We start from the raw sequence: 14203 nt of genomic DNA, 5'->3' as shown, positions 1-14203 counted from the left end.
CTTACTCCATTTATTATTATCTGAAATTGCTGTGTAAATGTTTTTTTCTGAACAATATAAATGTATATAGCAAAAACAATTTGAAAACTGATAGCCAAATTTTAAATTGAAATACCAATTTTTTGTAGTGTAGTGATATACTTTAATGGAATTTAGACAGATATTACACTAAGGAATTAAAATGATATACACATATTCTTAAATACAACAACAATCTGCTCTTCACCCAACGTTATCTATCAGATTGACCCAGACGTATCGCGGCTAGACTACACTGGGATGAAATGCAGAAACTGACCACAAAATTGAAAACAAATAAAATGATATTAAAAAAAAAAAAAACAATTTACAAGGCATACCATGTATCAATTAGTACTGCATAAATTTTTGTGAGTTAAGCGAAATAATGTACCAATGCACTTTTTTTGTAAAGAACAACATTGTTCTACTTTTCTGTTGCATTTTCACCTATTTTATCAAAACTTTGCATATTTTATGTAAATCCGTCTTTTGTTGCGATGCTCGCCAGACAGATGAGTTCAATTTATGGTCACACTATATTCTACGCAAAGTTTGTCGAATGATAAGGGAAACAAAAGGTTGAGAAATTGTCAAAGGAAGATTAACAACCCTTTGATCGCTTCAAAGCGAAGAAAATGGCAGGGAGTCTCTTATATTAAGGGCCTGTCAGAGCGTCAGATCGAAGCAACACTACCAAGGCGTCTTTGCAAATCTGCCTTAACTAACGGCACTGTGAAAGTCTCCGAGTGTAGAAATAAACTAAAAAAGCAGGCAAAAATATGCATGTGAAGAAAAGTTATGTTAAGTTATTATGAAATACGTTTTTTCTGCAATAACATTGTTGTTTTTTTTTCCATTTAGAAATGTTACCACATTTCTTGTATTACCATAGAACATGTAGAAATCCATGAAAATATTTTACCGATATACGTTGTTGTTGCGTTTTCGCCACGACATAAAATCTTGTGGAGCAAAGCATCACTTTTATGTCAACGTAAGCCCTGTTTCAATGTTTTACGTCCCCGCATAGAACCCTAATTGACCGTTTTCAACTGAAACAACAATGGCAACGTAATTTTTCCCGTAATGCTAACTTAATCGAGTGCCTTTCAGAAAAAAGTCAACAACACTTGCCCTAATCCACAATGACTGTAACACTCGCATTGTTTTACAATTTTGGGTGCCACCTGTTTAGTTTTTGTTATTTTGGTATTGAACTGATGTCCCACTAAAACCATGTATCAAAACATTTTATTCGAAGGAGCCTGTAAGAGAGAACAGTTGCTATAGTTCAAGGTAATATAACGAGTTAGAGTTTTGCTCGTCACTGTAGGTATGTATATTAGACTGGGTCGATTTATTAACCGATATCGCGCCATCGATTTTTCGATAGGATTTGGGCTCAGTAAAAAAGGTTCCACTATGCATACCCAAAAAAATAATTTTCGAGTTTTTTGAAAAAAAAAAAAAAAAAATATTTTTTGGCGTTCCGTCAATTAAGTAGAACTTTAGCAATACTGCTGTTATTATTTGGCGGCTCGAATACTCCCCTTTTTCGAACTAGTTTGTGTCACTCCGAAAGCTGTAGTTTTCAACTGGTCTTTTTCTGAGTAGTTTGTTGGTTCACTGTAGGGTATATACATATGCTCATAGCTGAATCGACTCTTGATAAAATGGTCATTGCCCATGTTTTATCTTAAGCTCTTATGGCGTCTCGAGAGCTTCTCGACATTTATTTTAGTCGCTTTATTGTCAGTATTTTTACACTCTGTTTTTTTTTTTTTTATTTTGTTTATTATATTGCCTTTCCAATGATAATTCACTCGAAAGTTTTTATAATTTTGTTCATAATATTCTAATCATTGCTTACTATATTATTTGACAGTCGAATGGAGTGGAATGAAGAACAGCAGGAAGAGTAGAGTTGCCATGTATCAATATATCTTCAATATTTGTATCAATATTAAAGATAAATGTACAAAAAATAACTAAATACTTGAATATAAGCAAACGTTTTCTCTTTATTGCTGCCAACAAGGTGTCCAAAATGTTATATATTCCAAAATTTTCACAGTATATGTCTGCTTAAAAACAAAGCTTGAATTTTCTTAAAGATTTGCGTAACGTGATGGACGTTAGTAATGTTTGTGTGTGTGTACCAATTTTGAGCGATCAGCTGTTAGTTACGCTACTTGTTAAGGTTTACAATGAATCTAATTTTTTATCGAGAAAACGAGAACTCGGCTTCTCGCGAGATCCTCGAAATACTCGTAATGCTCGGGAGCTTCTCGACATTTAACTAAGTTGCTACATTGTCAGTATTTTATGCATTTCCGTGTTTTTCAATCGTGGTGTTGTGGAAATTTTCTCTTGTATTCTAGAATAAAAGAGCCAAAGCATCGATTAAATTGAATGCCGAGAAGCTCTTGAGCTTTGTGAGAATTTCGAGGTTCAAGAAGGCGAGGCTTGTGAGAAATCACTTCTCGAACAAGTTCGAGAAAACGCAAGCTCTAACCGACAGTGATGTTAAGCCATATTTCAAGTCGCAATAGCGGGGATCTTGTGAATCAAACAGATAAGAGACGTGAAACCACAGGAAGGACCGGTTTGGTCAAATGAAATCGTTCAGACGACAGTGGGTCTATTACCAAGTGCTGCCGTAGCACAGCACAATACATTCCAAACAGTGCAATTTGAACTGTATCCCAAAAACGTGGTTCACGCACTTATAAAATTAATAGTCCCATCGCAGCGTTCAATTTAGTATTAGAATCTTGAAAAACGCGGACAAAACGTATTTTTTTTTTATTACAGGAGCGGGAATAGCGAATAAAAGTACACACTAAATTAAAATTAAAGGGGGAAATTGCTATAACTGGAAAGTGCATATTTAATTAGTAGATCGAAAACTATGTACTCATCAGTCTGTATTCCAAGAGGGTCATTGGATTGTTCATATTTCTTCAAACATAAAAAATCCTAATCAAGTATAACATGAAAGCAGTACATTTACGAAACTTTTTTTTATTCCATATCTAAGGGTACTTTTTTGAAAAAACTGGTTCGAAAAAACCGAGTCAATCACCCTAATTTTTGTTCACTCTTACCCTGTAAAAGTGCAATATTTTAAATATATCATTTGCTCAGGTTTATGGCATTAACGGACATTGATTCATATTAACGCAGTTATGATGATAATTATGTTTAAGTTATATTAGAGTGGTCCTCATAAATCACATTTCTGATTTTATCCCCTCTCACACGGTAATATCAAGGGCAAAAATATCACTCATAAACTTTGGTCCCTATTGGAGACAAGAGATGTCGCACAGGGCTCCATGTTAAGATTTCTCTATTTAATTAATTTTTTCTCTATTTACTTAAAGTTTTTTGTTTTCTAATACCAAATTCGATAGTTGGAGCTATCAGATATTGCTTTTGATCCCGATTAGAAATGGTTAAAGTTAAAGGTTAAAGGGTTACAGTTCAGATGACACAATATAGTAAAATATGAACTTTAATCACTGTGCGACACCCCATTAACCGGTTTCGATCAAGAGGTGAGACTGGCAAAAAGCCCAATTTTGATTTATAAGGGTCACCCTAATGCCCATATAATTATAATTATATTAATAGCAGGTATTTATGTACATATCCGTTACAACTCCTAAAGACGAAAATCTCATTAATCGAAGTCAGTCATGAAGCAGAGCCGCTCAGTTAAATAATCGGAAGCATTGTATGGGTAATTGCAGCAACTTCAACATTTATTCGCTTTTTGTTGTATGTACTGATTAATCACCTGAAGTCATTGGCTTGGAAAATTAGCTGGCAAATCGGAAACTCCCTCCATATCAGAGGAAAAAAACGTATTTCCTTCCGCTCTCCTCTGTTCCGATTGTTTTGATTTACGCATGACTGTAACCGGTGTGGCATGCAACAACAACAAGTTCAACAACTGGTAATTGCATAAAAATGCGTCCAAAAGATCATAACTCCATTTATGGTTAGTATGGCCTTGTATGAGCACAAGCAAAGCCAAATTCCGTTTGTTCAATTGCCTGTGCAGTTTGTTGTGTCTTGGTTCGAAATGCGTGCCTAAACAACATCAATCCACCTTAGCTTACTCGAAACACGCTTGACTGCCACCAGCAAACCAAATTTGGCTGTACGCTGTCGGTGGGTTGTTGGCTTGGCATTGGCTTGTATTTTCTTTTCGCCTGCACTTGGCACTGAAGGTGCGCCCATCTCCATGCCTACCACACTCCATATTCATGTTCGGAGACGCATGTGAGCGTATCACGGGGTACTTGTTGCATCGTCTAATAAGCAAAGCTTCGTTGGAGTTCAGCTGCATTATAGCCGTCCAGTGAGTTTTTGGTACTTGCCAAGTGTGGTTGTGAAATTTCGCTTTGTGGCGATATCTGTTAATATCTCTTTTGAAATCATTTTTTGTTAAATCCGTTTAAGTTCTTTAGACTTTGATTTGCTTATAAACAAAAAGTGTACACATCGCGAATACATATGTACATACTTATTTAAATTGGCATTGACTCTTCTGTATGTATAAGCTTTTATATTGAATATACATACATATGTGTGAATGGAGGTAATAAAATGCATATTTACAATTTGGGTGAAAGCTAAATACTTAATTTATTTTACACGATCAACGTGCGTAATGAAACAAAGTTGCTAAGGGTATTCACGCTGCATGGGAAAATTGAAATAATCATGGAAATGCAATAACAGAACGGAATCTAGTTTAAACAGACATATTTTTTGTCCCGCGATCCATTTTGTTCGTTTTTTTAAGCTTATATGAATTTTAATTGAGCTCAAAATCGTAGTATGAGAAACGTTGAAAGACCTTTGAGGCAAATAAAATACGAGTTAGTGAGATGATTCCACCTATCCTAATAGAAAGATCACAACTTAAAAGTTTTGTTAAGAAGGCCGTATCTGAGCGAAGTCGTCAATAAGGTCGTATATCAGGAGACTGGTTAAAGAGGTTGTAACTGAAAAAATGTTTTGTCAAATCTTCAAGTTTAACTTAACTTATTTCCTATTCACAATTCGACAAAGACATAAATTGGTGAACCAGGATAAAGATTCGTGTGTCTTCTATAAAATAATTTACCATTTTGAGTCGTTAACGAATTGTGAATCGAAATTAAACTAAATTTAGTTCATATCTCTTCTGTCAAAAATCTTTTAAAGAAAATTAATAAGTACTTGGCGCGTTTAACCTCAGAAGAAATTTTTACTGAGCATTTCTCCAATTCGAGTTGCTCCTACAAATTGGCGGGACGGGACCTATGTAGACTGAAAACAGTGTTTGTCGAATCTTTGCCGAGGGGCGACCCTGCTTAGAAAACCTTTTTTTCTAATTTAAAAAGCGTTTTTCCAAATTTTCGATGTTGCTTTGCCCGGGACCTTTGGTGTAGTAGGCGGAGCACGCTACCACCACACCCAGTTTTTCAAATTATTCCTTTGTTTTTTACTTCGTAGGCCCCAGTCTTTTGTTTAAATGTCATATGAAATTCAAACGAAGATCCGATGTTAAACTCGTATAACCACAAAAACTAAAGTGGTTCTAAGAACCAAAAAAAAACTGTAGCAAGGTAGTCTAAAGAACCTGTTTCGCCAGAATAATACATACTTAAGAAAGGTACTGAAAATGGTCCTGAACCGTACCCAAGTCAGAAATGCCAGTCTTGAAATATTACTACAGGATCGCCCTCAGGCAGGTGGGGTTGACAGAAGCTGTGAAGCTATAAAGCTTTGTATTGCGCTTATCAACCCCTTGATTTCCTTTTCGTTATGGTCGTTCAGCACAATACCCAGTGTATCACGGTAGTTGTCTGTGAACCTTGCAGTCATTAAATATCTAGCATAATATTTAATAATAATTCACCATAATCAAATGGGTAGCGTAATTCGAGCATTAACGTTCCGTTTCAAAGAGTAGCGTTAAACTTAATTTACTCCGATTTGGTTTGTTGATTATTTAGTCCGCTTGAATAGTTGTTTAACAGCAATGTATCCAATTTAATGGAAACATCTTAAATAACACGTTTAACTTGTTAATTATTTTCAGATTTATTAGCCGCTTGGGGGGATTTATTGGGTTGGAGTGAAAATGCTGCATCTGCAAGAAAAATGCAAGAAGAGATGATAATTTTGAAGCATTCGCTAAACAAGTTGGGCAATAAAGGAACATTCGAATTATTGGATACGGAACCACAAATACAAATCGCCATTGAAGCTCTTAAGGTTAGCTGAAAATAAGATTCATTTACCATACTGCAGCCGGTAGCAAAAAGGCAGTAAAATACACTTACTACCTTTTAGGAATTTTAATTCACTCATTTACTAAATAAATACTCATTTAATGCTAGGTTTCCCACCAAACCCAAACTCCGTGTTTGCCTACTCTTTTATGCAAAATATCTCTTGGCAGAAATGCAAATTTTGATTTTTGCTTTCGCATTATTGATACCGAAGTTTAAACGCGTTTTTCGATAGCTTTCGCGATATTTTTAGACATGTTTTAACAGTCTTACGAAACTGGCAAGCACGGAGTTTGGGTTTGGTGGAAACGTAGTATAAAATTCGCAGTGAAACACGAAGTAAGGCCTTCCCAAACAAAAATTAAATTTTCTCCGATTTAACTTTTTACACTTTACCACCTTTTTGCTATGGACGGCAGCAAATGAATGAATGAAATGAAATGAAACTATTATAATTTTTTTTTGTACTTTGTAGAATGAAAAAACGGAACTACAAACATATCGCACAAATATGCTCCGCCTAAATGCCAGCGTTCACAGTTGGCTAACACGTCAGGAGAGACGTTTACAGAATATATTGGCTGAGGAACAATTGAAGGAGGCTGGTGAGAAAGTTCGCGCTGAACAAATTGAACAACAAAATAAATCATTGAATGCAGACTCAAGTTTTGGGCCACACGCAACCCTGGAGAACATTGAAGAAAAATCACTTGAAATAGCAATAGACTTCAATGGAGCTGCTGGTAGCAGTGCAACCGTTGGTGTAGCCACTATGACCACAACGGTCGGCACAAGTACGAGTACCACTATCAACAACACCAAAGTATTTGACATACATACTTTAATCAAATCAGAGAATGAACTCCACAATCATTTGAAGAATGAAGTCAGCGATATGTACAGCGCATGGGATGATGCCGACGCAAGGTACGTTTTAATCAAATTAATTTATTTATTTTCAGACTAATTATTATTATTTTATCTTTATTCTCTTACACAGAATTAATACACAATTGGATACGTTAACAAGTTCGCTGATCGCCTGGCGACAACTCGAGAATGGTTTATATGAGTTTCAGCAAGCGCTTGGGCAGGATCGTGGTACGTTGAAAGGACTGGAGGGCGCTCTTGATAAAGGCCAAGCAACCCCTGTTGAGCTCGCTCAGAACGTTAAAGTTGTTGCAAAATTACTTTCGGAGCGAGTTAATGTTAGCCAAGAGCAGGTAAATAACCGTTACGATTTGCAAATACTCACAGTACATTTTTTAAAATTAAAAACCATATTTCTATCCACAGCTTACTGCGGTGCAAGAGCATTTAGATCCAAATCATATATTGCATATTGCCAAGTTTACCGCTTCCAATGGTTCACTTTCCGACTCGGGAATTTCCGATGGTGGCGCCACATCTGATGGTGGACTATCGGAGCGTGAGCGTCGGCTTGGTGTATTACGACGTCTAGTCAAGCAACTTGAGTTGGCTTTGGCACCTGGCAGTGATGCTATGAAATCCATCGCAGTACGCATGGAGTCTGCTGAAGCTGAACTTAAAAACTTACAGAATACTTGCCGTGATTTGATTGTACGCACAGCTGCCACACATCAAAACAAGAAAATCTTGCAGCAATTACAACAAACAGATGCGCTACCGCTACCAGTACTGGGTGAAGAAATTGACAGCAGTGAGGCGCACAAAGTAGATGAAAATGTGCATGCTAATGGACACGCCGCTGCGAAAAAGGTTGGCGTTACTCAGCATGGCCAAGGAGGTTCACCGAAACAAAAGGCTACAACTAAAAGGAATGGCCGTGGCAAGCATAATAGAAATCAGAATGGTTCCAGTAGTAATTCCGACGACAATGCCACTGCATCAGATAATATTGACGCCAATGGTAAAGCAAACTCTTCGCTTTTGGCTGCTGGTGCGCCTGACTCAGGTGATCCTGCCGATGACCCAGATCTAGAGTTTGATTTGGACAAAGGCGATGATAAGGGTAAGCCTTCACAAAATAGCTGGGCTTGGCGTATTGCCAAAGCTGCAGTGCCCATGCAATTGGCATTGATCACATTCTTTTGCGCGGCTTGCCTAATGCAGCCCAATTGCTGTGACAACCTCAACAACTTATCAATGAGTTTTACGCCTCAATTGCGATATGTTCGTGGTCCTCCACCAATTTGAGGTAAACAAAAACAGTGTCCTACGAGGTTTTTCTGGGCACAAACGAGCAAACCAAATACAGTAAATAGTGCAACACAATATTCAACAGCATATCAACCATCACCAGATATACTACATACATACTAACCCATGTGCTTATACGTTGCATGGATGTAATACAATTCGGTTGCTGAGTTGGTTGCTTTTAAGGGGGGGCTAAAGAAACTAACGTAGCCGATAAGTTTGTACGTCCAGCTACGGCTCAATATAAGGATGTAAAAAGTAAGAAGAAGCTCACGAAGGGCAATAATTTTACATATCCTCCATTGGATGCCTAACTAGCCACTCAAACAGAGCCAAGTCATCTTGGCAATGTCCACATGGATGCGCTTAAAGATGCGTAGAGTATTGGAGTAGATGATAAGCGATTTGGGAAGGAAGCTTAATTTAATGAATGGGAATTCTTTTAATTTAATTAGGTTTTAAAAGTAAATGGGAAAAGGAAAATGCGAATGTTTATGTTTTTTATGCAACGTCAGTACATTGAGAAATAAAATTGCCTAAGTAATATTTGTTGACGTCGAAAATATTGAAGAAAATTGCATGCATATAAATTTAAGCGAATTTATGTGCGTCACAATATTTTAGGCGTAGAATGCCACCGAATATTCCCACATTGAGGTTTATTTATTTTAAGATATTAAATAAAGTTAAATAAACAGAAAGGTTTGGAGAATCGGTTTGCTGGTTGGATATCCGATAGCATTAATATAATCGACGAAATACTGAAATTTCTCAAATCGAAGATGGGTTTAGCAGAGAAAAAAACGGACTATTAAAAGCCAGAGGGCTTCTAAGCTCATGGCAATCTGATGAGTTACTCCTCCAGCTCGTTACAATTTTTTATGAATAAAAATTTTTATTACCAACAAATTTATGAAGCCACTTTTTTGTTTCGAAAACACTGAAGTGCCTGGGATACGACAACTGAAATGGTATAAAAAATTTATTCCCGTTAAATGTTCCTCGGAAAATTAAATAAAATGAAAGAGCAAATTGCGAGTGGATATACAAGCATACAAAATGATAATAAGCAATCAAATCATGACTTAATATAATCAATTCTTTGCGAATGATTGACATTCTACTTTGGACGCCCACAAATTTAAGCTGTTCAATGCAGTAAACGCAAAAATTTCCTTTTCTATTTTATTTTAAAAAAAGTTGCAACGGATCGTGTTTTAGCAAAATCGATTTGCGTTTGAATAATGACACAACTCATACATACATGTGTAGTAAATCCGTATATATTGTAAGTTGAGTTCAGTTTGAAGATGATTTATTTCTATTTAATTGAAAAGAATACAAAAGCAAAAAAAAAAAAATTTACAAAAATTTGGCTTAATACAACATTAAATATTAAATTAATTACTGAAATTATGCTTCTATGTATGAGTAATTGATGAATTTTCTATTAAATTTACAGTAATTCCTAGCGATAAACATATCTACATACTAATTTATTGTTACATATATGTCGAGTTTCGATTGTTGTATGAACAACTCTGCGAATTTCTGCCGTATTTACAACACTTAAATAATTTTCAATATTTCAGCAAATTTCTTAGGTAAATAAATACGTATGTACTTCTATGGGCAATGCAAAACATTTGTAACAAAAGAAAAACAAAATAAAAAACAACTAAAACTTTATTTTACAATGAAGACACTAAGAATTGCGTATTTATTTCAGAAGATTCGATCAATAACACAGTTCAAAAATATTTGAACTTTTCATTGGACTTCCTACAGATTATTTTCGTTTTATTATTTACCATTGTTACTTTATTGTAAGATCCCTGGTGTGACGCCGTCGCTTTACGTCTGCCATTTCTTTTAAGTAGGCCGATTTCATAATATTAAAATTTCATCGTCTAAAAAGAACGATACGAAGAACAAAGTTTTTGAGTGATTATGTTTTATACGCTTTCTCGCTTGATCTACTGGACTCAGCTTAGTAAACGTTCGTGCATGTATTTTCAGGGGCCAGAAAAGACGTCGGGGGTGTGTTTGATCCGCCCACTTACATCAATATTGCAATAATGCTACTTAATTGCTCCTCAGTATGATAATTTGATACAATTACGCAGTGAAAATCTTTTTGGTGCGTTTGATTTACCAATGATGAGCAATCATATATCGTTAGCTTAATGTGAAAATGTGCTAAGTCACTTTTTTTGAAAAATTGTATTTTAATGCAGTTTTAAAACTGAATTCAAAATACATCGATCACAAAAAAATCATATTTAAATTTTTCATTTTTACGTGCTGTGGGCAATGATGTGTAAATGTGCTAAGTCAACCTGTCAATAATATCAATCTGAATTACTAGTCATTTCTTTGTGCGCGCATTTTATTTATTTATTTAATTCATTCAGTCTAAAAGTACATGCTTTGCTGTTGTTGTTGTTGTTGTTGTTGTTGTTGTTGTATTAACGATAAAGACACTCCCGAAGGCTTTGGGGAGTGTTACCGATGTTCATGGCCCATTGTCGGTATAGATCCGTTACGTTCCGGTAACAAAGCACTATTCAGTTACTACTAGCTCGACCATCTCGGGAACGATTTATATGACCACATTAAACCTTCTAGGCCATCCCGCCCTCCTCACCCCCTAGTTCCATGAGGAACTTGGGGTCGCCAGAGCCTCGGCTGTCAATGAAACAGGATTCGTCACGGTTAGGTGAGTTGACGATTGGGTTGGAGAAGCTATATATTGTGCTGGCAACCCCTCGAAATTGGATTTACCCAATTGAGGCATGCCTTTGGTGTATGATAAATGCTTTGCAATTACTATAATCTACTTCAATTATTACATGTCGATAACCACATGCTTTCTTACAGACTAGTTAAAAATATATAAGCTGTTATTAAAATTAAAAACACTACTGAATCGATTTGCTAGATGTATAGTCCTAGTTATAGGTTCATTCATAGCATAATTCGGTTTTATGAGTTATTTCGATAAATAATCTATCATGCCGAAGATCACGCAGTGGAATATATGGAATGAACAAAGTAGATAAATCAGAGCAATTTATGCTCAAGTTTATTACATTATAGGCAAGCATGAGTGAGATAAAAGTTCTTCTGTCATGCAAAGCCTGAAGACCAAGCAATTTGTGACTGCTGGTATATGATGGGAGGCCGTCTGGCCAGTGAAGCATACGTAAAGCAATTTTTGTAAAATATTTTTGAACTTTCTCAGTTTTATAGGAGTTAGATTCATAGAAAGGATTCCATATTATTGAGCAATATTCAGTACCACTTCTGACCAAGGATATATAAAGTGCCTTCAACGTCATAGGGTCCTTAAAGTCACTGGTGTTACGTCTGCTGAACCCAACCATTGCAACAAATTTTGAAACAACGAAATCAATGTGACTAGAAAGAGAGAGTTTGGAGTCAAGAATTACAACCAAGTCTTTACTCTCTTGACAACGATTAAAAGATTTAGCATTTAGTTTGTAGATAAAGTATGTGGCAGTTGCCTTTATGGAATAAGACACAACACAGCATTTGTTTGAATTTAAAAATAAGTTACATATTGTCTTCGCACCATCCGGCAAGAGTCCAGATCAGAACCGTTAGAAATAAAATAAATAAATAAATGTAAGGCGCGATAACCTCCGAAGAGATTTTAGGCCGAACTTCTCTCCCAATTTACGTCGTGCTCCTTTTTTTTTAATTTTTCCTACAAATTGGCGGGACTGGACCTACTTGTTTTATGCCGACTCCGAACGGCATCTGCGAGGCAGATGAGTTTTCACTGAGAGCTTTTCATGGCAAAAATACACTCTCAGTGCTTGCCAAACACTGCCGAGGGGCGACCCCGCTTAGAAAAATTTTCTTCTAATTGAAAAACCTTATTTCTAAAATTTTGATGTTGCTTTGCCCGAGGTGTGAACCCAGGGCATTCGGTGTGGTAGGCGGAGCACGCTACCATCACACCACGGTGGTCGCCAATAGTTAGAAATAGTTTCACAAATAAATAGTATTTTTTGTGAAATATATATAATTTTAGTGTTTTATTTCAATCATTATAAGCGAGAAGTGATGGGAAAACATATTGAGTAAAAAGTGCTAAGTGAGGAGAAACAATTTTTTTGAGTGAGGAAATTGTGATAAGTCATAAAATAGCTGCTGGGTTAGCATACATGATTTTTATTATCTTTTTCAAAGCTACACTCAAAAGTATTGCAACTAAGGTATCCTCATTCACAGTTTTGGAAAAAGAAGGTTATTTCAAAAATTATTCAGTTTTTTTCGTCTCCTGTAAAATTCGTAAAAAGTGACTTAGCACATTTTCACATTAAGCTAACGATATGTAATACTCCTATATTGCTACAAAAGGCTAGGTACATTTCCAAACATCAGAGTGCCGATATATTGCTGTTTAAACGTTTTTGCTTTTGTATTCAATAATCGAATGTACCTAAATTCACAAAAATTTTATAGGCTGTCTTGTTTTGATTTCGAATTCAAAACACATTGCGACCATTTTCTATTAGCAATAAAGGAGTATTGACATATATGTGATGCTATATATTTTATTCAACGAACGATCGACATTCGTGATGCTGTCATAAAGACTAGGTTAGGTTAGGTTGAACTGGCCGGTCCATGAGGACCTCACATAGACTGAATGAGTACGTAGTGTTACCAGAAGTTTGTTTTAACGACCAAATTGAAAAACCATTACCTATGTTATAAAATAACTCCGTCCTCTTAGCAAATACTGAAGCTTCCTAGGACTTAAACTACTTGTTGCTTCTAGATCTGACAGGTGTATCACTCCTAACAGTTGGAGCCTTAGCCTGGCAAGCGCAGGTCACGATCACAGAACGTGCTCGATCGTTTCCTCCTCCAACCCGCACTTCCTATATCTGCTATCACTGACCAAATCTAATTTAAAGGTATGTGACGCCAGAAGGCAGTGTCCAGTCAGAATACCCGTCATGAGTCTACAGTCCTCTCTTTTTAATGATAGAAGCAACTTTGTTAGTCTAAGGTTGTAAGACCTACACATAATTTTCGACACTTTACAGCCCCCGCTTAATCTCGCCCAGTCTAATTGGGACGTCTACGGAGCAAGCTTCAAGCGTTGCGTCCTTTTTAGTTAGTTCATACGCTTTTTCATTCAAAGCTATTGCCACTAGCTAGAAAGCGCAAAGTTAAAGCAAGGCGGTGATGAGGAGGAATCGCTTCTCTCATTATTGTATCCCGCTTCGTTATGAGTGGCAAAATTTTTTGTAAAAGTTGGTCAAATCATTGTAAACTTTACCAAGTAGCGCAACTAACAGCTGATCGCTCAAAATTTGCACACACACACAAACATCACTAATGGCCATATTACGGAATCTTAGGGAAATTGAAGTTAAATTTTTAAACAGACATAAAATGTTATAAATTTGGAATATATAGCATCTAGGACACCTTAATTACAGTAATTGAAAGAAAATGTTTGCTTATACTCAAGTATTTAATTATTTTTTCTAAATTTATCTTTAATATTGATGCAATGATTGATCCAATGCAACTCTGGTCTTCCTACTGTTCTTCATTCCACTCCATTCGAGTGCCTATTTTCACGGCCTGCGAGTGCCTTCCACCCTATTCGCAACATAACCTCGAATTAAGCTGCCAAACTATATAGTAAACAATAGGTCAAA

At 36.1% G+C, this 14203-nt stretch overlaps 1 protein-coding gene across 5 annotated transcripts in view; it reads left to right on the top strand.

Moving 5' to 3' along the window:
- Positions 1 to 9319, top strand: part of klar (klarsicht) — a 225993-nt gene extending 216674 nt beyond the window's left edge. For 4 of the 5 annotated variants that reach the window (XM_067790872.1, XM_067790871.1, XM_067790873.1 and 1 more), the window contains 4 exons: positions 6122 to 6297; positions 6790 to 7241; positions 7315 to 7537; positions 7611 to 9319. In XM_067790872.1, coding sequence (XP_067646973.1) covers positions 6122 to 6297; positions 6790 to 7241; positions 7315 to 7537; positions 7611 to 8492 — 1733 coding nt within the window. In that variant the 3' untranslated portion in view covers positions 8493 to 9319. Of the gene's footprint in view, positions 1 to 4434; positions 4631 to 6121; positions 6298 to 6789; positions 7242 to 7314; positions 7538 to 7610 lie in introns of those variants that run through there. The other variant, XM_067790875.1, reaches the window with a different exon arrangement.
- The last annotated feature ends 4884 nt before the right edge of the window (positions 9320 to 14203 follow it).

The sequence above is a fragment of the Eurosta solidaginis genome, chromosome 5 (assembly GCF_040869045.1).
Source record: "Eurosta solidaginis isolate ZX-2024a chromosome 5, ASM4086904v1, whole genome shotgun sequence".
NCBI lineage: Eukaryota > Metazoa > Arthropoda > Insecta > Diptera > Tephritidae > Eurosta > Eurosta solidaginis.
Note: the sequence above shows the minus strand (reverse complement) of the source record. Positions and strands in the feature narration are given on the sequence as shown.